Genomic DNA, 21,795 nt, shown 5'->3' with positions numbered 1-21,795 from the left:
TATTGTCAGTTTCAATCAGTGCACTCTGCCAAGTACAAGCACAATCAAATCTTGTGACAACCATGAAAAGCATGAAACATACTTGTTGAATTGTGACAACCATGAAAAGCATGAAGCATATTTGTTGATAAAGGGTTCATCTGTGGAACTTTAAGGCCGCAAAATTCGGCTATGCAGCACCACTTTTGCTGGTGTTACGGTAGCCTGGAACTCATAAAGTGGCAGCCGTACTGCTTCCCGCCATTTCCAGTGTGGCCTATGTGGCATGCCATGATTGTAAGGGTGCGGGAGTGCCGTCTGTGTGACAGAAGCATGCAGAGTGGGCAAATTGTGACATAATACAGCATCTAATATGACAATATGAAAGGCACAATTCAACATGGTGGCTCCTCATCAGAGCCCTTTCCTATCCTGAGTGGTGTGAAACAGGGCTGTGTTCTCGCACCCACACTTTTTGGGATTTTCTTCTCCCTGCTGCTTTCACATGCGTTCAAATCCTCTGAAGAAGGAATTTTCCTCCACACAAGATCAGGGGGCAGGTTGTTCAACCTTGCCCGTCTAAGAGCGAAGTCCAAAGTACGGAAAGTCCTCATCAGAGAACTCCTCTTTGCTGACGATGCTGCTTTAACATCTCACACTGAAGAATGCCTGCAGAGTCTCATCGACAGGTTTGCGTCTGCCTGCAATGAATTTGGCCTAACCATCAGCCTCAAGAAAACGAACATCATGGGGCAGGATGTCAGAAATGCTCCATCCATCAATATTGGCGACCACGCTCTGGAAGTGGTTCAAGAGTTCACCTACCTAGGCTCAACTATCACCAGTAACCTGTCTCTAGATGCAGAAATCAACAAGCGCATGGGTAAGGCTTCCACTGCTATGTCCAGACTGGCCAAGAGAGTGTGGGAAAATGGCGCACTGACACGGAACACAAAAGTCCGAGTGTATCAGGCCTGTGTCCTCAGTACCTTGCTCTACGGCAGCGAGGCCTGGACAACGTATGCCAGCCAAGAGCGACGTCTCAATTCATTCCATCTTCGCTGCCTTCGGAGAATACTTGGCATCAGGTGGCAGGACTATATCTCCAACACAGAAGTCCTTGAAGCGGCCAACACCCCCAGCTTATACACACTACTGAGTCAGCGGCGCTTGAGATGGCTTGGCCATGTGAGCCGCATGGAAGATGGCAGGATCCCCAAAGACACATTGTACAGCGAGCTCGCCACTGGTATCAGACCCACCGGCCGTCCATGTCTCCGTTATAAAGACGTCTGCAAACGCGACATGAAATCGTGTGACATTGATCACAAGTCGTGGGAGTCAGTTGCCAGCATTCGCCAGAGCTGGCGGGCAGCCATAAAGACAGGGCTAAATTGTGGCGAGTCGAAGAGACTTAGTAGTTGGCAGGAAAAAAGACAGAGGCGCAAGGGGAGAGCCAACTGTGCAACAGCCCCAACAAACAAATTTCTCTGCAGCACCTGTGGAAGAGCCTGTCACTCCAGAATTGGCCTTTATAGCCACTCCAGGCGCTGCTTCACAAACCACTGACCACCTCCAGGCGCATATCCATTGTCTCTCGAGATAAGGAGGCCCAAAAGTAATGCTGATTAGGTGTCCAATCTGCCAATTTGAACAAAGAACAAAGAAAATTACAGCACAGGACCAGGCCCTTCGGCCCTCCAAGCCTGCGCCGATCCAGATCCTCTATCTAAACCTGTCTCCTATTTTCTAAGGGTCTGTATCTCTTTGCTTCCTGCCCATTCATGTGTCTGTCTAGATACATCTTAAAAGCCGCTATCGTGCCCGCGTCTACCACCTCCGCTGGCAATGCGTTCCAGGCACCCACCACCCTCTGCGTAAAGAACTTTCCACGCATATCCCCCCTAAACTTTTCCCCTCTCAATTTGAACTCGTGACCCCTAGTAATTGAATCCCCCACTCTGGACCTCCACAGGTTCTTCTTATCCTTCTCGACCTGTCTGCAGCCTTTGCCACATCATTCTCCTCCAAAGCCTCTCCACGACGTCCAGATGGGTGGGAATGCACTTGCCTGGTTCTATTCTTATCTATCAAATTGTAGTCAGAGAAGCAACTGCAAGTAACATTCATGCCATACAAGTGCAAGGCAATGGCCATCTCCAACGAGAGAGAATCTAACCATCCCCCTTTGACATTCAACAGCATTACCATTACTGAATCCCCCAACATCATCATCTTGGGGGTTACCATTGACCAGAAACGGAACTGGAGCAGCCATATAAATACTGTGGCTGCAAGATCAGGTCAGATGCTGGGAATTCTGTAACAAGTAATTCACCTCCTGACTTCCCAAAGTCCACCATCTACAAGGCACAAGTCAGGAGTGTGTTGAAATACTCTCCACTTGCCTGGATGGGTACATCTCCAACAACACTCAAAGCTCAACACCATCCAGGACAAAGCAGCCCACTTGATCAATACTTCATCCCCATCTTAAACATTCACTCCTTCTGCCACCGGCGCACACTAGCAGCTGTGTGTACTATGTACATGATGCACTGCAGCAACTCGCCAAGCCTCCAAACCTGCAACCTCTACCACTTAGAAAGACAAGGGCAGCAGGCACATGGGAACACCATCACTTCCAAGTCACACACCATCCTGACTTGGAACTAAATCGCCATTCCTTCACTGTTGCTGGGTGAAAACCCTGGAACTTACTCCCTAACAGCACTGTAGGTGTACCTACACCAGACTGCAGCGGTTCAAGAAGGCAGCTTGCCACCACCTTCTCAAGGGCAACTAGGAATAAGCAACAAATGCTGGCCTTGCCAGCAATGCTCACATCCAGTGAAAGAATTAAAATAAAACCTGCAAATGCATCTCTTCCCGCTCCTGCACCATTACCCTGGTGTTCCCCTAAGGATCTATCCTTGACCCTCTCCTATTTCTCATTTACATGCTGTCCCTCAGCAACATCGTCTGAAAACACAGTCAGTTTTCACATGTACACTAACAGCACCCAGCTGTACCTCACCAGCACTTTATCAACTTTGGTTGGCAAATTATCAGACTGCTTGTCTGACGTCCAGTACTGGATGACAAAAACTTTCTTCCAACTAAATATTGGGAAGACCAAAGCCAATGTACGAACTCCATTTCCTAGCCACCAACTCCATCCCTTTCCCTGGCAATTGTCTGAGACTGAACCAGATTACTCGCAACCTTGGAGTCATATAACCACAAGATGAGTTTTCAACCACATATCCGTGCCATCACAAAGAACACCTATTTCCACCTCCATAGCATCGCCTGACTCCGCCACCCCCCCTGCCCCTCCCCCCCCCCCCACCCCACCCCACCCCCACCCAGCTCATCTGTCTGAAACTCATCCTTGCCTTTGTTACCTCTAGACTTGACTATTTTAACACACTCCTGGCTGGTCTCCCACATTCTACTCTCCATAAACTTGATGTCATCCAAATCCTTGCTGCCCTTGTCCTTACTTGCACTCACACCCATCACCCCTGTGCTCCCTGACCTGTATTGACGTCCTATTAAGCAACACCTCGATATTTTAAATTTTCATCCTTGTTTTCAAATCCCTCTATGGCCTCACCCCTCCCTGTCTCTGTAATCTCCTCTAGCCTGCCCCTCCAGGATATCTATCTTCCTCTTGAGCATCCCTGATTTTAATTACTCTATCATTGGTGGCCATCCCTGCAATTGCCTAGGCTCTAAGCTCCAGAATACCCTCCGTAAGCCTCTCCACCTCTCTACTTCTATTTCCTCCTTTAAGACTCTCTTTAAAACTGACCTCTTTTACCAAGCTTTTGGTTATCTGCCCTAATAGCTCCTTGTGTGGCTCAGTGCCAGATTTTGCTTTATAAGCCTCCTGTGAAGCACCTTGGGATGTTTTATTACTATTTTATTAAAGATGCTATATAAAAGAAGTTGTTGTTGCAGTTGCTCATTTTTAAGCATGCCCAGCTGATCATGTGTTCAACTATACAAGGAACCCCCCATTAGCACTTTTAAAAGGATCGCATGGACTTCAGGTGAGATGCTTTTGATTTTCTTTTGCTGCTGCAGGGTAAGTGGAAGTAATGTGTTCAGTGTTGTTGAAGGAATTTGGAAATGTTTTTGGATTCAGCAGGGAGTGGTGCCGGACTTTGATGAGGAGATCAGAGGGGTTTGTAGGCCTGTCAGCAGAAAACCTGCTTTCGCTAATGGGGGCTATAGTTGCGGTCCCTCTTCAGCTGCAGCATGACAGGGACATGGAGCACAAGGAGTAGAGGGAGGAGGAGATGGGCTGTCAATAGAAGGCCATTCTACACAGCTGCATAGCATGGTGTGGACAGTGCTGCCAACTCCGTGAAGATCTCCATGGCCCTCCATTTCTATGCCAGTGTATTCTTCCAGGTGGGAGCAGGCGACATTGCCGACATCTCAGTTTGCCATGCATCATGGCATCAGGGAGGTGGCAGAGGCCCTGTATGCCAGGAGAGGGAACTTTTTTTATTGGTTCGTGGGATGTGGTGTCACTGGCTAGGCCAGCACTTATTGCCCATCCCTGATTGCCCTTGAGAAGGTGGTGGTGAGCTGCCTTCTTGAATCGCTGCAGTCTTTGGGGTGTAGGCACACCCATAATTCTGTTATGGAGTTCCAGGATTTTGACCCAGCGACAGTGAAGGAACTTTCTTGTCAGAGAGAAGCAGGTGGAGCTGTTACGTGGCTTTGCCAGACTTGCAGGATTACCAATGGTGCAAGGACTGCATGTACGTGGCTCTGCAAATCCTAAATATTAATGGGGAGATGAACTGCAACCACAAGGGCTACCACTCCTTGAGCATGTAGCTGGTGTGTGACCGTGTGCAGAACATCATGTCGGTGAATTCCCGCTATCCTTGCAGCAGCCACATTGCTTTCATCTTGCGGCAGTCGCCTGTACCCACCACATTTGATCCAAAGGTTGGCTGCTAGGTGGCAAGGGCAGCCCGTTCGACACCTGGCTCGACATCCCTCCACCACCCAACCACACATGGATAATGAGAACCCTGCTGCCACCATGTATGTCATGGAACAAGCCATTGGTGTTCTAAAACAACTAAAATTTCATCAGCAGACTACCTCTGCTCCACAATTCCCAAACTTTCCATTCCGCTGCTACACAGTGCTACCCTAGTGGCTGTAACGCAGCTGGTGGAGGGCTGACATTTACATGAGGAGACTGCAGATGGTCTTGCGGGACTCTCTCGAACAGCTGTGGGCCTTGAGGGCCTGGTTTCAGACTGCACGGTTTGGGTGGCAGAGACAGGGCAGGCTGGCTAAAAGGCAACAGCAAGGGCACTGGCGGAGTGGCAGTGGTGGGAGGACGAATGCTGTCCACCTGAGCGAGGACAACCGGTTCATGCTCCATGGAGCCATTGCCACTCCTACCGGGTGGCATTTCAGCAAGCCTAGTAATCTGCTGGAGCACAGATTGCTGGACTGCTGAGAGACCCTGCATGCTCCTTTTGAGCGCTGGTACCAGCAGCCATGATGGCACCAAGCTGGGCTTGCATCGCAACATGCATTGATCTCATGTCCTCAATCTGAACTCCCACTGCATCACTGAAACATTGGATGGCTTCTGCCTGTGCTTCAATGGAAACTGAGACATCTACCACCAGACGCTGCATCACAGTTGAGTCCATAAGTGCGCTGATGTCGTTGGCCATGACTTCCATGCTGGAAAGTAGGGGTTCCAAGCTCTGCAAAGCCATGTGCAAAGTTGGAGCCGGACTCCTCCATATTCTTCAACACTGGCAACGGGCTCTGTTGCATGCCTGCCGATGCACCTGTGCACTCCCATCAGCCTTCTCCTGTACGCCAACCTATCAAAGTCCTCATCTGAGTCCTCTGCAGCAGAACCTGTGTGCAACCTCGCCCTCGGTGAGCTGCCACATGCACTATCCTTTCCCCCAGCCTAGCTGCCACCCACTTGTGCCCAGTGACTCACCATGTGACAATTCTAACTCCATTCTACCCTCTAAAGTACATGCAATACCAATGTGTGAGATGATGGCTGTGCGTGTCAGATTGAGTGACGTTGTTTCTTTATCAGATGCTGTGCCCTTCATGGTGAGGCTGCACCGGTTGGCTGAGGGCAGGCCTTGGTTATCTGAAAGCAGAAATGCAGTTTGGAAGGGTTGGGGTGAGGGAAGGGGATTATGGTGGAATGCAAGATGTCCATGGTCACACCATGTGCAGCTTGCACTTCATGCCAAATAGCTGGATAAGGGTGTGCTGGGAGGTGAGGAGGTGCATAAGGCTGTGTCATATAGTCATGCTGAATTTTTTTGGTGATGCTAGGTGGAACGGTCTCGGTGACTGCCAGTCCTATAATACAAAGCACTGTCTCCTCCAAAAGGCTAAGAGATGAAGGCATGCCCATCCCCTGTCGGTCCTCTGCTGCTTCCTCCTGTTATGTGCAACCTTGTCCTGCAAGAGAGAGGAGTGTCAGCAAGTGTGTTGCAATGTATTTGAATGATGTGCCTGTCCTAGCTGAATAGCTGGAACTTTGTGGAAGCTGCAAGATGTGGGTATGAGGGTGCAGCATTGTGCGAGTGAGGTGGAGCATCTGAATGTTAAGCATGAGTCCTGATTGCTGATGGATGAGTGATGGGATTGTGGTGCATTGAGCAGCGTGAAAGGTTGCAGATGTGGTGGGTAGAAGGTGTCCTTTGCAGAACCACTTACTGGTCTTTGCCATTCGTGTGAGGTCACTGAACTTTCTCTGCCACTACAGCCAGGTCCTTGGGTCCAGATTCCAGGAACTGATTTCCGTGGCCACTTGCTCCCTTTTCCTTCAGAGGGTATGCTTTGAGGGCCTGTTGGCTTCCTGTGGAATCAACACCCCTCTCCTCCTCTCTACCTCCTGGACTAATGTCTCCTTTGCTGTATTATAGAACCTGGGATGCCTCTCTCTGGCCTGTTGCTCCATTTGCAGTCTCCTTCCTACCCTCAAAGACTTTGTGACACAGTTCCAGCAGCTGCTGTAGCATGAGTGCACCTCCCCTTTAAGAGGAGCAGGCTGCCTTTCAGAAATGCAGGCTAGCTGTATATCATGCTAGCTACACGCTCTTGGCCCCCACTTTGAGTGTGCAGCTAGTCAGCAGAGTATTTTGCATTTGGCTGCACGCCACAGTCATTAAAAGGAGCAGGCAGCACAAAGTTTGCGCGCTACTTGCCTCAACTCGACGGGACACAGTGGAATTGCACTTCGTGATTTCTATACCTGCTAATGGACCTAATTGAATTTTTAGCCTCAAGTCTCTTATGACTAAAATTAAACGTTGGCTGCAATTGTGGAGGGGAAGGAGGTCGGTTATGAGCTTTTATAAAAATTCAATTTTGAAATGATGTGGTTTCACTCAGTGAACATTTTTTACAGTGTGTTATGAAGCACATATCTTGCTCTCAGTAGAGTTTAGATTTAGCAAGCAATCGTAGTAAAAGCAAACCATATTGCAAACTTTGAACAGGTTGCAGTTAAACATTAACCGTTATTAATCTTTTCAATTCACAAATATCATGGAATCAGACTTACAAAACTGATCCAAACTGAGGCGATTACAATAATTTATAGATAACCAAGGTAAGTGAAAATCAGAAGTTGCAGGAACCTTCTGAAAATTTAGCTGAAATTTAGCTGAAATTCATAAGTTTGAAAGCTTGACAATAAACAGTGCATCTAAATGGGACGTGCTCTTTAGAGCTGTATCCAATTCTTTCATTTCTTTCACATATCATAAAAGTAAGCTCCGGGAAAATTACTATATACAAAGTTCCTAGAGGACATTTTTGACATTATGACAATAGGTCTGTTCTTGTGAACGAGCAAATATTCCCTGTGGAGAATGAAGCAAAATTAGTTCAATCCTCAGCCCAATAAGGACAGAGTCTTCCCCCTTTTGATTTGGACCAGAGTCCTAATGAGACCTAAGCAACAGGCAAGAGTCTTACTGCACTCTGCTTCTGCTCACTTCTAAGGGCCCAAGTATTTTCTAAGGCTTTACATTGGGTTTCCAAGCCTCAGCCACAAACATGGCCATAGCACACATCTCAGGTGATGCACATTCCCCAATGCAGGTACTGCAACAATCATGTTTTTTTAAAAAGAATGAAGGTTAAAGAGGATTATTATTAAAATGATTTTTTCTGAACACCTGTTTCTTTGTTTTGAATTTTAGTTCACATTGGTGTAGTTTTTGGCGATGAAGTCCTCAAGTATATTTGCAATCTGTGTCAACATCAGTTTGATTATCTCGATCGCCTTCCTAAAGCCCAGCTCATGTACATAATTTCATTTTTGGAGCTAGAGGATATTGCCAGACTTTCCCAAACATCCAGAAAATTTGAAAAGGTAAAGTGATTGTTTTGGTAATTGTATTAATATTTCAGAAAACTGAAAAGTTAGAATAATTTAGTTTTGAATCCTGTCATACTTGTTTCTAATAGCCAATGGGAAGCAGATCAATGAAAATACTCACTCAAAGACTGAAAAAATGTAGTTAATGGCTAATTTTCTGAAAGCACTGATCCCATTTAAACAACGGGATGGGCACCAAGATGTAGCATTAGAAAGAAGAAACAAGGTGCATGAAGAATTGGAAGAGACAAATAGCATGAGAGTTTTTTTTTTTATTTGTTCATGGGATGTGGGCATTGCTAGCAAGGCCAGCATTGTTGCTCATTCCTACTTGGTGGTGAGTCATCTTCTTGAACCTCTGCAGTCCTAGATGTGTAGGTACACCCACAATGCTGTTAGGGAGTTCTAGGATTTTAATCCAGAAACAGTGAAGGAGTGGTGATATACTTCCAACTCAGGATAGTGTGTAGCTTGGAGAGAAACTTGCAGATGGTAGTGTTTGCATGCCTCTGCTGCCTTCTAGGTGGTAGAGATCACAGATTTGGAACGTGCTGTCAAAGGAGGTGTGGTGAGTTGTTGCAGTGCATCTTGTATATAGTACACACTGCTGCCACTGTGTGTTAGTGGTGGGGGAGTGAATGTTTAAGTTGTTGGATGGGCTGCTTTGTCCTGGATGGTGTCGAGCTTCCAGAGTGGTGTTGGAGCTGCACCCATCCAGGCAAGTGGAGAGTATTCCATCACACTCCCGACTTGTGCCTTGTAGATAAAAGACAGGATTTGAGGAGTCAGGAGCTGAGTTATTTGCCTCAGAATTCTGAGCCTCTGACCTGCTCTTGTAGCCACAGAATTTATATGGCTGGTCCAGTTCAGTTTCTGGTCAATAGTAACCCCCAGGATGTTGATAGTGGGGGATATAGCAATGGTAATGCCATTGAATGTCAAGGGGAGATGGTTATTGCCTGACACTTGTGTGGTGCAAATATTTGCCACTTATCAGCCTAAGCCTGAATATTGTCCAGGTCTTGCTGTATCTGGACATGGGCTGTTTCAAGTATCTGAGGAGTCGTGAATGGTGCTGAACGTTGTATAATCATCAGCGAACATCCCAACTTCTGACCTTATGATGAAAGGCAGATCATTGATAAAGCAGCTGAAGATGGTTGGGCTTGGGACACTACCCTGAGGAACTCCTGCAGAGATGTCCTGCAACTGAGATGAGTGGCCTTCAACAGCCACAACCTTCTTCCTTTGTGCTAGGCATGACTCCAACCAGCAGAGAGTTTTCCCCCAATTCCCATTGGCTTAATTTTGCCAGGTTATTGCTGAGTAAGTGCTGCTTTATAGCACCATTGATGACTCCTTCCATCACTTTGCTGATGATCGAGCGGAGGCTGATGAAGCGGTCATTGGCCAGATTGGACTTGTCCTGCTTTTTGTGGACAGAACAGACTTGGGAAATATTCCACATTGTCGGATATACACCAGTGTTGTAGCTAACTGCGTGACTAATTCTGGAGCAAAGGTCTTCAATACTATTTCCGGAATGTTGCAACATAGCCTTTGCAGTATCCAGTGCCTTCAGCCACATCTTGATATCATGTGAAGTGAATTGAATTGGCTGAAAACTGGCAACTGTGATACTCAGGACCTCAAGAGATAGCCAAACTGGGTCATCCACTCAGCACTTCTGGCTGGCGATGGTTGCAAATGCTTTGGCCTTGTCTTTTGCACCAAAGTACTGGGCTCCCCCATCATATGAGGATATTTGTGAAGTATTTGCCTTCTATTAGTTGTTTAACAGTCCACCACCATTCACGACTGGATTTGGCAGGATTGCAAAGCTCTGATCTGATCTGTTGGAGTAAGAAATAGTAAGGTATTACATGGGGTTAGACTAAGACGGAATGCAATAAGGTCTAAATTAGGTTTACGGTGCATGTATATAAATGTGAAAGACATGGCAAATGAGGTTGGTGAGCTGCAGGTGCAAACAGCCACATGAGAATATGATGATGTGCTGATAGTGGAGACCTAGCTTAAAAAGAAAAGCCAAGACTGGGCACTAAATATTCCTGGATACAAGCTGTTGAGGAAAGATGAGGAAGAGAGCTGGCACTATTGATTAAGGAAAATATTACACTGCTGGAGAGAGCAGGTATTCTGGAGGGGTCAGGACAGAATCTATTTGGTTAGATTTAAGAAACAATCAAGGTGCCATTACACCAAATCTCATTGTGGGAAAGGTATAAAGGAACAAATTTGCAACGAAATTAGAGAGAGGTGCAAAAACTGTGAAGTAGTGATAATTATCCTAATGTAGACTAGATAGTGTAAAGGGCAGAGAGGGGAAGAATTTCTGAACTGCATTTGGCAGTATTGTATTGATCAGTATGTTTCCAGCCCAACGAGGATGAGGCATTGCTGGATCTGGTTCTGAGGAATGAGGTGGGACAAGTGCCAGTAGGGGAGCATTTAGGGAACAGTGATCATTGTATCATTAGGTTTAGGTTATTTATGGAAGAGGACAAGGAGCAATCTGGAATCAAAATACTTAATTGGAGGAGGGCCAATTTCAGAGGATAAGAATGGATCTGTCCCGGGTAAATCAAAATCAAAGATTGGCAGGGAAAATAGTAAGGAAACAATGGGCTGCTTTTAAAGAGATGGTTCAGGTACAATTGAGGTGTGTTCCCACATGGGGAATGGTAGGGCAACCAAAGTCAGAACTCCCTGGATGATAAAACAGAGAGTAAGATGAAACAGAAGAAGGGGGAATATTACAAATGTCAGATTGATGATACAAAGGAGAACCAGGATGAATGTAAAAAGTTCATAGGGGAAGAGAAAACGAAAATGAGAGAGGCAAAGATGGAGCATGAGAAGATACTGGCAGCTAACATAAAAGTGAATCCAAAAGTCTTCTATAGGCATATAAATAGTAAAAGAGTGGTAAGGGGGGTGGGGGGTGCTGATGAGGGACAAAAAAAGGGGACATTTGCATGAAGGCAGAGAGCATGGCTGAGCTACTAAATGAGTACTTTGCATCAGTCTTTATCAAGGAAGAAGATACTGCTAAAGTCGTAGTAAAAAGGAAGTAGTTGAGATACTGGATGAGCTAACAATTGATAGAGTAGGTATTAGAAAAGACAGCTGTGCTCAAAGTTGATAAGTCACCAGGATTGATGGGACGCATGTCAGAATGCTGAGGGAAGTAAGGGTAGAAATTGTGGAGGCTCTGGCCATAATCTTGCAATCCTCTTTAGGTAAGGGCCTTGTGCCAGAGGACTGGAGAATTGCAAATGTTACACCCTTGTGTTACGAAAGTGCTCCATTATTTTTAATATTTTAATTTTTTGAGGACTTGTTAAAACTGAAAAGATTCCATGGATGTGTTTTTTTTACCAAGTTCAACGACAGGACAAGATGTTGTTTGAAAGCCACCTGTGCTGGAGGCCACCTGTGATTTGGGCTCAGTAAACAGTAGAACCCTTGGTGACTTGGGGGAAAATGGTTACTGAGAAGCCACATGTCAAGGTTTTTGGAGGTCAGGAGGTCGACTCTCTGTTTGGGGTTTGGATTGTTTTCAGTTAGTTGTGGTGTAAACTGTTTGAAGACAGTTGGTGTTTTCCTGCAAGGAGAAAGAAATCACCCAGTTCACCTCCTTCTTTACCTTTTTGAAGAAATCCTGCCAAGATTCAGTTGAAAGAGCAAAAATCCCTGGTGCTGGATAGCTCCTGAGGATCTGGAAAAAAAATACTGCGATTCAAGTGTGTGCTGGCAGAAAAACATTGATGCCACATTTCTCCGAGAAAGCCTACGAGAATAATTCTCGACATCTCCAGGACGGACTGCTTCTGAAACGATCCTAGTGACCCATTTCTGTATACCCAGATACCAGAAAAAGGGGACAACTGACTTTCTTCCATATCTTCTTTTTTCATCAAAAATTAGCAAGTATTTGGCCAAAGTAGTTTTTTGGGAACTTTCATATTTTAATCTGAGTGTTAATGTTTTGCATTGTTATTGGTTAAGTCTTGTTTTATAATCTGATAATTTTGTTGTTTATTAAAGAAACATGTTTGGTGTATTTTATTCTGGGATAAAAATAGAGTATATGATTGACTGTATCAGTCAGCATTTAAGTAGATGTTGTGACCCGTGGAGAAGTTTAACTAGAAAAGACAGTGCACTCCTCCCACCTCAGTCGTAACACTTATTCAAAAAGGGTGTAAGGATATACCCAGCAACTACAGGCCAGTCAGTTTAAACTCAGTAGTGGGAAAGCTTTTAGAAATTATAATCCAGGACAAAATTAACAGTCATTTGGACAAGTGTGAACTAATTAAAGGAAAGCCAACATGGATTTAAAGGCAGATTGTGATAAACTTACTAGATTGAATTTTCTGATGAGTTAACAGAGATGGTTGATGAGGTGTACATGGATTTCCAAAAGGCGTTTGATGAAGTGCCACATAATCAGCTTGCCAGAAAGTTGAAGCACATGGAATAAAAAGTGGCAGCATAGATACAAAGTTGGCTGAGTGACAGCAAACAGAGAGTAGTGGTGAACGGTTATTTTTCAGACTGGAGGAAGGTATACAGTGAGGTTCCCCAGGGGTTGGCACTCTGACCACTGCTTTTCTTGATCTATGTTAATGACCTAGAGCTAAGTGTACAAGGCACAGTTTCAAAATTTGCAGATTACACGAAACTCTAATGTATTGTGAACTGTGAGGAGAATAGTGATAGACTTCAGGAGGACATAGACAGGCTGATTGAACGAGTGGACACATGGCAGATGAAATTTAATGCAGAGAAGTGTGAGTGATACATTTTGGTAGGAAGAACAGGGAGAGGCAATATAATCTAAAAGATACAATTCTAAAGGAGGTACAGGAACAGAGAGACCTGGGGCATATGTGCACAAATTGTTGAAGGTAGCAGGGCAGGTTGAGAAAGTGGTTAAAAAGGCATATGGATCCTGGGCTTTTTAAATAGAGGTATAGGGTACAAAAGTATGAGCCTTTTAAAGAACACTATTTTAGCCTCAATTGGAGTATTGTGTCCCATTCTGGGCAATACACTTTAGGAAGGATGTGAAGGCTTTAAAAAGAGTGTAGAAAAGGTTTACGAGAATAGTTGCAGGGATGAGAGACTTCAGTAATGAGGATAGTTTGAAGAATCTGGTGTTCTCCTTCGAGAAGAGAAGGTTGAGAGTAGATTTGATAGAGGTGTTCAAAATCATGAGGGATCTGGACAGAGGAGATAGGAAGAAACTGTACCCATTGGTGGAAGGGCCAAGAATCAGAGGACACAGATTTAAAGTGATTGGCAAAAGAAGTAACAGCAACATGGGGGGAAATTTTTTGATGCAGCAAACGGCTAGGATCTGGAATGCGCCGCCTGAGATAGTTGGAGGCAGATTTTCAATTGTGGTTTTAAGAGAATTAAGATAAGCACCTGAAGAGAAAAAAAACTTTGCAGCGCTAAAGGGCAGGGAAGTGGGACTAGCAGAGTAGTTCTTGCAGGAAGACTGCCAGGACATGATGGGCTGAATAGTGTCCTACTGTGCTGTAACCATTCTCTGATTCCATGATTCTATTATTATAAGCATTGACACTCCACAACAATTCCAAACAGTGAATTACCATAGTCACTGACAGTCAACTTGCTTCCCACCCTGCAAGTCAGGCAACATCTGTAAAGCAAGGAAAAATGTTGATAGACATATGCCTGAAACATCAACACACTCCTTTCTTTGCAGTTGTTTGGAGTACTTTGATCAGTTCTGGTGTCCATATTATAAAAAGGCACAAAGGGCACAAAAATGTTTACTAGGATGACACCAGAACTGGGAGGTTATACATATCAGGAAAGATTGAAGTGGCTCGGGCCCTTTTCTTTAGAAAAAAAGATTAAGGGATGATCTGATTGAGGTCTTTAAAATTATAAAAGGGTTTAATAGGATAGATATAGAAATAACATTTCCAATTGTGCAGGCTTCAAAACTAGGGGCTATAAATAAAAGATAGGTGTGAATAAATCTAGTAAAGAATTCAGGAGAAACTTCTTTACCCAGAGAATGGTTAGAATGTGGAACTTGCTGTCACAAGGTGTAGTTGAAGCAAGTAGCGTAGACGTATTTAAGGGGGAACTAGGCAACTACATGAGGGAGAAAGAAATAGAAGGATATGTTGACCAGCTTAAATGAAGTAGGGTGGGGGGAGGCTCATATGGAGCATAAACACTGGCATGGACCTGTTGGGCAGAATGGCTCTTTCTGTGCAGTTCATTCTATGTAGGAGATAACGTCCCATAACTGGAGGGTGTTGATGTACCAGCGGATGGATGTTTTGAGCCTCAAATACAGTTTTCCGAGCCTGGCCATCCTCAGCTGCTCCTCTCGTTCCAAGAAGCAAAGATAACCAGGGATTCCCATTAGGCACGCCATTGTGCACTGTCTGAAACAGCAATGGGGATGTGGTAGACCCATAGGAAATAGTAGAAAGGCAATGGCAAACTAGGTGGAAACGGTAAAATGTAGATCCCCACTGCCTTTCCCTTCAAAGTAGTACCTAGCAATCCCGAACACCGGTGCAGGATTTTCCTGCGGGCTTCAGGACCCCACCATCAGGCTCAGATGGGGGTCAGCAGCTTGGACTGTTTGGGGAACAGTCATTCACCTGTGATTTTCCCAAAATTTGCCAATTAATGGCCAGAGAGCGGGCTCACCATGGATAGACTGTCGAAGCTGGAGAGCGATTAGGAGGTCCTTCAGCTTGAAAGCAGCAGCAGGCTGTCATGGCAGGTAAGTGAGAATGAGGGGACGCCCTCTCTCCAACATTCGCAAAATTAAATTTTAAAAAAGGCCATTGCAGCCACAGGGTGGACTGCAGCTGCTGCTCAACCTAGACAGGCAGGAAGAGCCTCTAAGCCTGCCTGGAGCACCAGCCCCGCCAGTCTGCCGCCAGGAGGCTTTACTGTCCCTCACAGCCTGCAGGGACCTGGAAAATCCCAGTCGGCCTCTGACAATAGGCCTTTGGTTAGTTCAATTGGCTATCCACCACTTCCAGATGGGTAGCCTTGCTGCCCCCCGACCCCCCACCACCTCATCCCGCCTCCGGGGTCGGGATGTAGCCGGGGAAGTGGCAATATTTTTAATGCCTGCCCTTCTCCGGCGGGACCTAAAAATTCTGTTCCCGTTTTATGCTGGTGTTAGGCTTCAGCATAAATGTGTGAATTATGGAACCATAGGAAGGAACAGGAGTAGGCCATTTAGCCTCTCGAGACTGTTATGCCATTCAATGAGATCATGGCTGAACTGTGACATGACTATATCCCTGCCTTTGCCCCATATCCCCTTTGGATAACCAAAATTGTTCAATCTCAGATTTAAAATTTACAGTTGATATAGCGCCAATTGCTGTTTGTGGAAGAGAGTTCCAAATTTCTACCACCTTTGCTGTGTAGAAGTGTTTCCTAATTTCACTGCTGAAAGGTCTGGCTCTAATTTCTAGACTCTGCCACTTGTCCTAGAATCCAAACCAGCACAAATAGTTTCTCACTATCTACCCTATCTGTTCCCCTTGATATCTTGAAATCTTGGATTAAATCACCCCTTAACCTTCAACTTGCTACAATTGTACAGGGTTTTGGTGAGACCACATCTGGACCTGGACCTGCATCTGAGGTGCTGTAACCTGCAAGGCTACGGATCAGTTGCTGGAAGGTAGAATTCGAATAGATGGCTAGTTTTTTCAGCCGGTGCAGACACGATGGGCTGAATGGCCTCTTTCTGTGCTGTAATGTTTCTATGGTTCTATAGTACAGTGTGCAGGTTTGATCTCCACATTTAAGGAAGGCTAAACTTGCATTGGAGGCATTACAGCGAAGGTTCACTAAATTGATCCCTGGGATGAGGAGGTTGTCCTTTGATAGGCTGAGTAAATTGAGCCCATATTCTCTGGAGTTTAGAAGAATGCGAGGCGATCTCATTGAAACATATAAGATTCTGTAGAAGCTGGATAGGGTAGATGCTGAGAGATTATTTCTGCTGGTCGGGGAATCTAAAACACAGAGGCACAGTCTCAGGATAAGGGGCTGATCATTTAGGACTGAGATGAGGAGAAATTACTTCACTCAAAGGGTTGAGAATCTTTGGAATTCTCTACCCCAGAGGGTGGTGGATGTTCCATCGTTGAATACATTTTAAGGCTGGGATAGACAGATTTAGGTCTCTCAGGGAATCAAGGGATATGGCAAGCAGACAGGCGGGAAAGTGGAGTTGAAGCCTGTGTTCAGCCGTGATCGTATTGAATGGCGGAGCAGGCTCAGTGGGCCATATGGTCTACTCCTGCTCCTAATTCTTGTGTAAATTCCAGGGAATACAACGTAGTTTGTGTAATCTCTCCTCATAATTTAACCCTTGCAGTCCATGTATCATTCTGGTAAACTTATGTTGCACTCCTTCCAAGGCTGATTTATCTTTCCTGAGGTGTGGTGCCCAGAACTTCTCAGAGTACTCTACGTGGTCTAACCAGGCTTTGTATAGTTAAAGCATGACTTCAACCTCCTTATATTCTAGTCCTGTAGATATAAAGGCCAGCATTTCATTAGCTTTTTTGATAATTTTCTGTGTCTGTTCATGGCATTTTAATGATCTGTGTACCTGGACCTCCACTGTTTTCACCCTTTAGAAAGTATCCTGTTCTATTCTTTCTAGGTCCAAAGTGGATGATCTCACATTTGCCTACACTGAAATCCATTTGCCAAAATATTTGCCCATTCACTATCAATATCTCTTTATAATTTTATGCTTGCATATATACTGCCTAAAATGTCGCCTATCTTGTGTCATAAGCAAAGTTGGATATGTCGCTTTCCATCACATCTAAGTCATTAATAAATATGTTAAGTGCTTGAGGCCCCAACACAGATCCTTGCAGGATGCCGCTAATCATATCCTGCCAATTTGAGAACCTGCCCATTATCCCTACTCTTTGTATCCTACCGCTTAGCTAATTTCCTGACCAGGTCAGTAATTTGCCTTCAATTCCATGAACTTCAACTTTAGCTAACAGTCTTTTAGGGACTTTATAAAATGCTTTCTGGATGTCCATATAAATAGCATCCATAGACATTTCCCTATTCATTACTTTAGTCACCTCTTCAAAAGAATGTGATCAGGTTCATCAGGTATGAGGTGGGACATGTGGCAACACCAACTCATTTACATGTATCCACCAAAAACTGGTGGACTCCTGCTGACAGTTGAAAATGCCTTGAATGCCAAATGGGCAGAGAGCTGGTGCAATGATACCCTACTACCTGCCTGCCCAATTAATGCCACAAAATCAGGCAGACTACAGGAGAAACTTCAAACTTGGGGGTCCTACGCTTGTAAAAAGTGCTCTTTTCTCCAATAAGAACTTGAGAACCACAAAGAAATTTAAGAAAAATATATTTGAATTAAGTTCTAACATCAACCCAGTAGTGAGCACAGTTCTGATTTTGAACAATTTGCTGTAACCAATAGAGGGTGCTGTTGAAATGTGTTCTCAGAATATTGAAACAAAAGAAATTACTTCAGATTGCACTTTAATCACACTGCTACAATGGCTTTACTGGAAAAAACAGGGCCTACTTACTTCAGATTACAGTCAATTTCCATCAAGTACCCCACGCAATTCACCATATTCATTAACTTTGTTAGTTATATTATTAGCAGCAGATCAAAAGAATGTGCAATCTTTAATCTAAGTACTGCTAAGTACATCTTTTCTTAATATATAAAATATTTATAATCAGATTGTCTAATGGCAAAGAATTAGACGATTGATATCCACAATGCCTTTTAATATTCTCCCTCCATTCCATGCGCCAATTTAAATCTGTCGAGAGTCACTCAGTTCTGGTGCCTCTGACTCTGGAAGAATATACTTCCTCCTGTTGAAATGGTTTTGCAATCCTTTTCTTGCACAAACCTCTGACATGTACTCATGGTGATGCGCCTCCAATTTCACTTTTTGCTCTTTATTTTTACCCTGTGTGCACAATCCCCTCAGTTTCCTTGGCAGCTTCCTGAGTGAGAGCCTAATTTCAGTTTAGCGTGAAAAGAAACCCTGATCCTGCTCAGTTTATTGGTACACATTGTAATAAGTTGACGTTCACTTTTCTGTTTTTAAAATAATCTTAGAAGTTAAATGAAGAAAACATTGTATTACTTTTTGTTATTTTTTTCCATAATACATATAACTTTAACATGTTAATAACACTAGTTTAGTTTATTAAAAGTTCATCATAAGATCATCGAAAGTCGCAACTCAAGGTCAGGATTATCAGTAAAGGGGCAGTGGCTGCGTGGAAACAAAATTAGTTAAGGGACAGAGAGCAGAGAGAAGTAGCAAAAAGTTATTTTCAGACTGGAGGGAAGTGTGCACTGGCGTTTCCCGAAGGGGCGGTGTTGGGATCACTGCTCTTTTTGATATATATTAATGGCCTGGACTTGGATATACAGATGACATTAAACTTATCGTGCAGTGAACAGTGAGGAGGATAGTAACACACTTCAGAAGGACATAACAGACTGGTGAAATGGGCAGGCACATGGCAGATGAAATTTATAGAGAAGTGTCTTGTGATTCATCTCCAATTTTAATCACTTGTGAATATAGAACTTTTGTAATTTTGTTTGAAATGAACATAAGGTAGTACAATGCACAAAACAGACATTTCCACAGATTTCAAAAACAAGGCAACCAATCTAATTGGTTACATACGTGACTGGATTACTGTGTCATATGTGATTTTTTTAATAAGGAAACTGACAAATTCAACTTCCTCACCAGTCTCTCAAGCCACATTTGTTCATATTCATAAGGAAACAAATTGGTTTGTGGAGGAGATACTTGATGGGGGGGGAGGGAAGGAATCAAAAAGAATATCATGGTGCGTGATGATTTCTTTTGCACTTTTAAGTGGCTTTTTGTGCTCAAATTTTCAGTCGTGCAAATTAGTTCGGTAACAGGCAGGATTTTATTTAAGACGTATTTCAGTAGTAAACAGCTGATTGCTGTTTTTATTTTGCTTTCTTCTTAGGTGTGCAACTCTGATGAACTCTGGGAACATATTGTTTCAAGATACTGTGACACCATACCGCCCGAAATGCGAGCATTGGCTGTAGAGGTTGGTTGGAAGGAGATCTTCTTCACCAATAAGCTCCAGCTGCAGAAAAAGATCCGACGAAGACGACAAAAAGTTGAGGGGTCTGCAGAAGACGTGACAGTTTGAGACCATGAGTTGTAGACTTGTAAACAAGACTGTGGCTTCCACCAGAAAATTATTTGCTTCTTTGTCATTTGCATTTTCATTTTGCTTTCTCAAATACTACCTAGAGTGTTTTAATCCATCAATTCATGTTGGACCTAATTGTTTTGTAACTGATTATAAATGTGTTTCATATTGCTTCTGTTTTCTGCAGATTTACAGGCATAGAAATTGGGCAGTGTAGCTCAATTTTTTCAGGTGGTAAAGGACCTTTGAAGTCCCCAAAATGATGGACAGGAAGCATATTCAGTAAGGACAAAGAAGGGAAGTCCTTTTAGTCTTGGCTGAAGCGGCACAGGCAAATATGAGGCCTCATGCATTCCTGAAGTCCCCAACGATTGGTTTGCCCTGAGGCAGCCAGTAAAGCTAGCCCTACAGAACACCGCCAATAAAAAAAAGTGACATACCTCTGAATGTAGAGCTCAGATGAAAGGACTGAACATCACCATGTCTCCCTTACCTGGCCCCGTGAAACCCTGCTCCCGGTCCCTGATCTCCTTCTGCACCCCCCATTCCGCCCCCTTGACCATTGATGTACCAACCCCAAGATGTCTCACCCACTCTTTCCCCCCAACCCCCTGACTCCAGGCCTCCTGATCCCAGCTACCACTATTCAGCCCACGCCCCTTCCACGCCATCCCCAGGGGACCGATATCCTATTTCTCACCCAGGGTCCAACAATCCTCCCCAAGGCCACTTACCTGTGGCCCGCTGCAGCACTATCAGGAGCTGGTCTCTATTCACTCCTTGGTGATCTGCTGTAGAGCCTTATTCATTCTAATGAGGTCTGAGGCTTAATATCCGGAGGGGGGGGCGGGGTTCCACGGACATATCCATACAGGCACAGGGAACAAACCCTGCGCAAGATGGGGCATCTATTTTTGGCTTTAATTTCTAGGCTACTGAGTTGTTGCTCCTGTTACAATATAGTTTCAGAATGCAAGTATGCATTGAGTTAGGAAAATCCTATTTTGATTTTTGCTACAGAGCCACCAAGATTTATTTTTTTTAGTTGAACACCCACCAAAATCCATATCTCCAGTACATATTGCAATTTTAAATACCCTTCGTTTTTGCAGTTATGAAGCATTTTCTGAATTTACTCCAAACCGGGTTGTGTTTTCTTTCCATTGTACATTTGCTCAGAGATGGCAAAAATAGGGGATTAGAAACATTTAGATTTTTGAAATCTGAATTGCCCAGCCTACATTTCCTCCTGTGATTCTTGAATAAGTGGCTCTAAACAATTTCAGTTTTGTGGGCTTTCTAAGCAGTTAATGAACACTTCAGAATATTTTGGCAGGATATGGGGTTATGAGGCTTCACTGCTGGGCATAAGTATCTTTTTATTTACTCATAGTATTTTGTAGGTCTATTTTCTGCTCCTGCAGGCTGCAGTGACCGGGCCTCTGGCACGGGGTCCTGCACTGTGGCTCAGAAGGGAAGGAGGGAGAATGGGAGAGCACTAGTCATCGGGGACTCGATGGTGAGGAGTACGGACAGGCGGTTCTGTGGGCGCAGGCGAGACGCACGGATGGTTTGTTGCCTCCCTGGTGCCAGGGTCCGTGATGTTTGTGATCGCGTCTTCAGGATCCTTAAAGGGGAGGGGGAGCAGCCAGAGGTCGTGGTGCACATTGGCACCAACGACGTAGGAAGGAAGGGTGGCACAGATGTTAGAAGTGAGTTTAGGGAGTTAGGCTGGAAGCTGAAAGCTCGGACGGACAGAGTTGTTATCTCTGGTTTGTTGCCGGCGCCACGTGATAGTGAGGCTAGGAATAGGGAGAGAGCACAGCTGAACACGTGGCTGCAGGAATGGTGTAGGAGGGAGGGCTTCCAGTTCTTGGATAATTGGACTGCATTCTGGGGAAGATGGGACCTGTTCAAACAGGACGGGCTGCATCTGAACCAGAGGGGCACCAATATCCTGGGAGGGAGGTTTGCTAGTACTGTTCGGGAGGGTTTAAACTAGTTTGGGAGGGGGATGGGAACCGGACTTGTAATCCAGGGACCAGTGGGTCCACTCAGAAAGACAAAGAGTGTAGTGAGGTATTGGGGAAGGTAGCACTGTCACAGAGGAC

General features: G+C 44.7%; 1 protein-coding gene across 2 annotated transcripts in view; it reads left to right on the top strand.

Moving 5' to 3' along the window:
• LOC137375396 (F-box only protein 36-like) overlaps positions 1-21,244 on the top strand; it is a 99,630-nt gene extending 78,386 nt beyond the window's left edge. For both annotated transcript variants that reach the window (XM_068042554.1, XM_068042556.1), the window contains 2 exons: positions 8,214-8,386; positions 19,490-21,244. In XM_068042554.1, the coding sequence (XP_067898655.1) occupies positions 8,214-8,386; positions 19,490-19,681 (365 nt within the window). In that variant the 3' untranslated portion in view covers positions 19,682-21,244. The remainder of the gene's footprint in view (positions 1-8,213; positions 8,387-19,489) is intronic.
• The last annotated feature ends 551 nt before the right edge of the window (positions 21,245-21,795 follow it).

The sequence above is a fragment of the Heterodontus francisci genome, chromosome 11, assembly GCF_036365525.1.
Source record: "Heterodontus francisci isolate sHetFra1 chromosome 11, sHetFra1.hap1, whole genome shotgun sequence".
NCBI lineage: Eukaryota > Metazoa > Chordata > Chondrichthyes > Heterodontiformes > Heterodontidae > Heterodontus > Heterodontus francisci.
The sequence above is the reverse complement of the archived record's forward strand: the minus strand, read 5'-3'. Positions and strand labels throughout refer to the sequence as shown.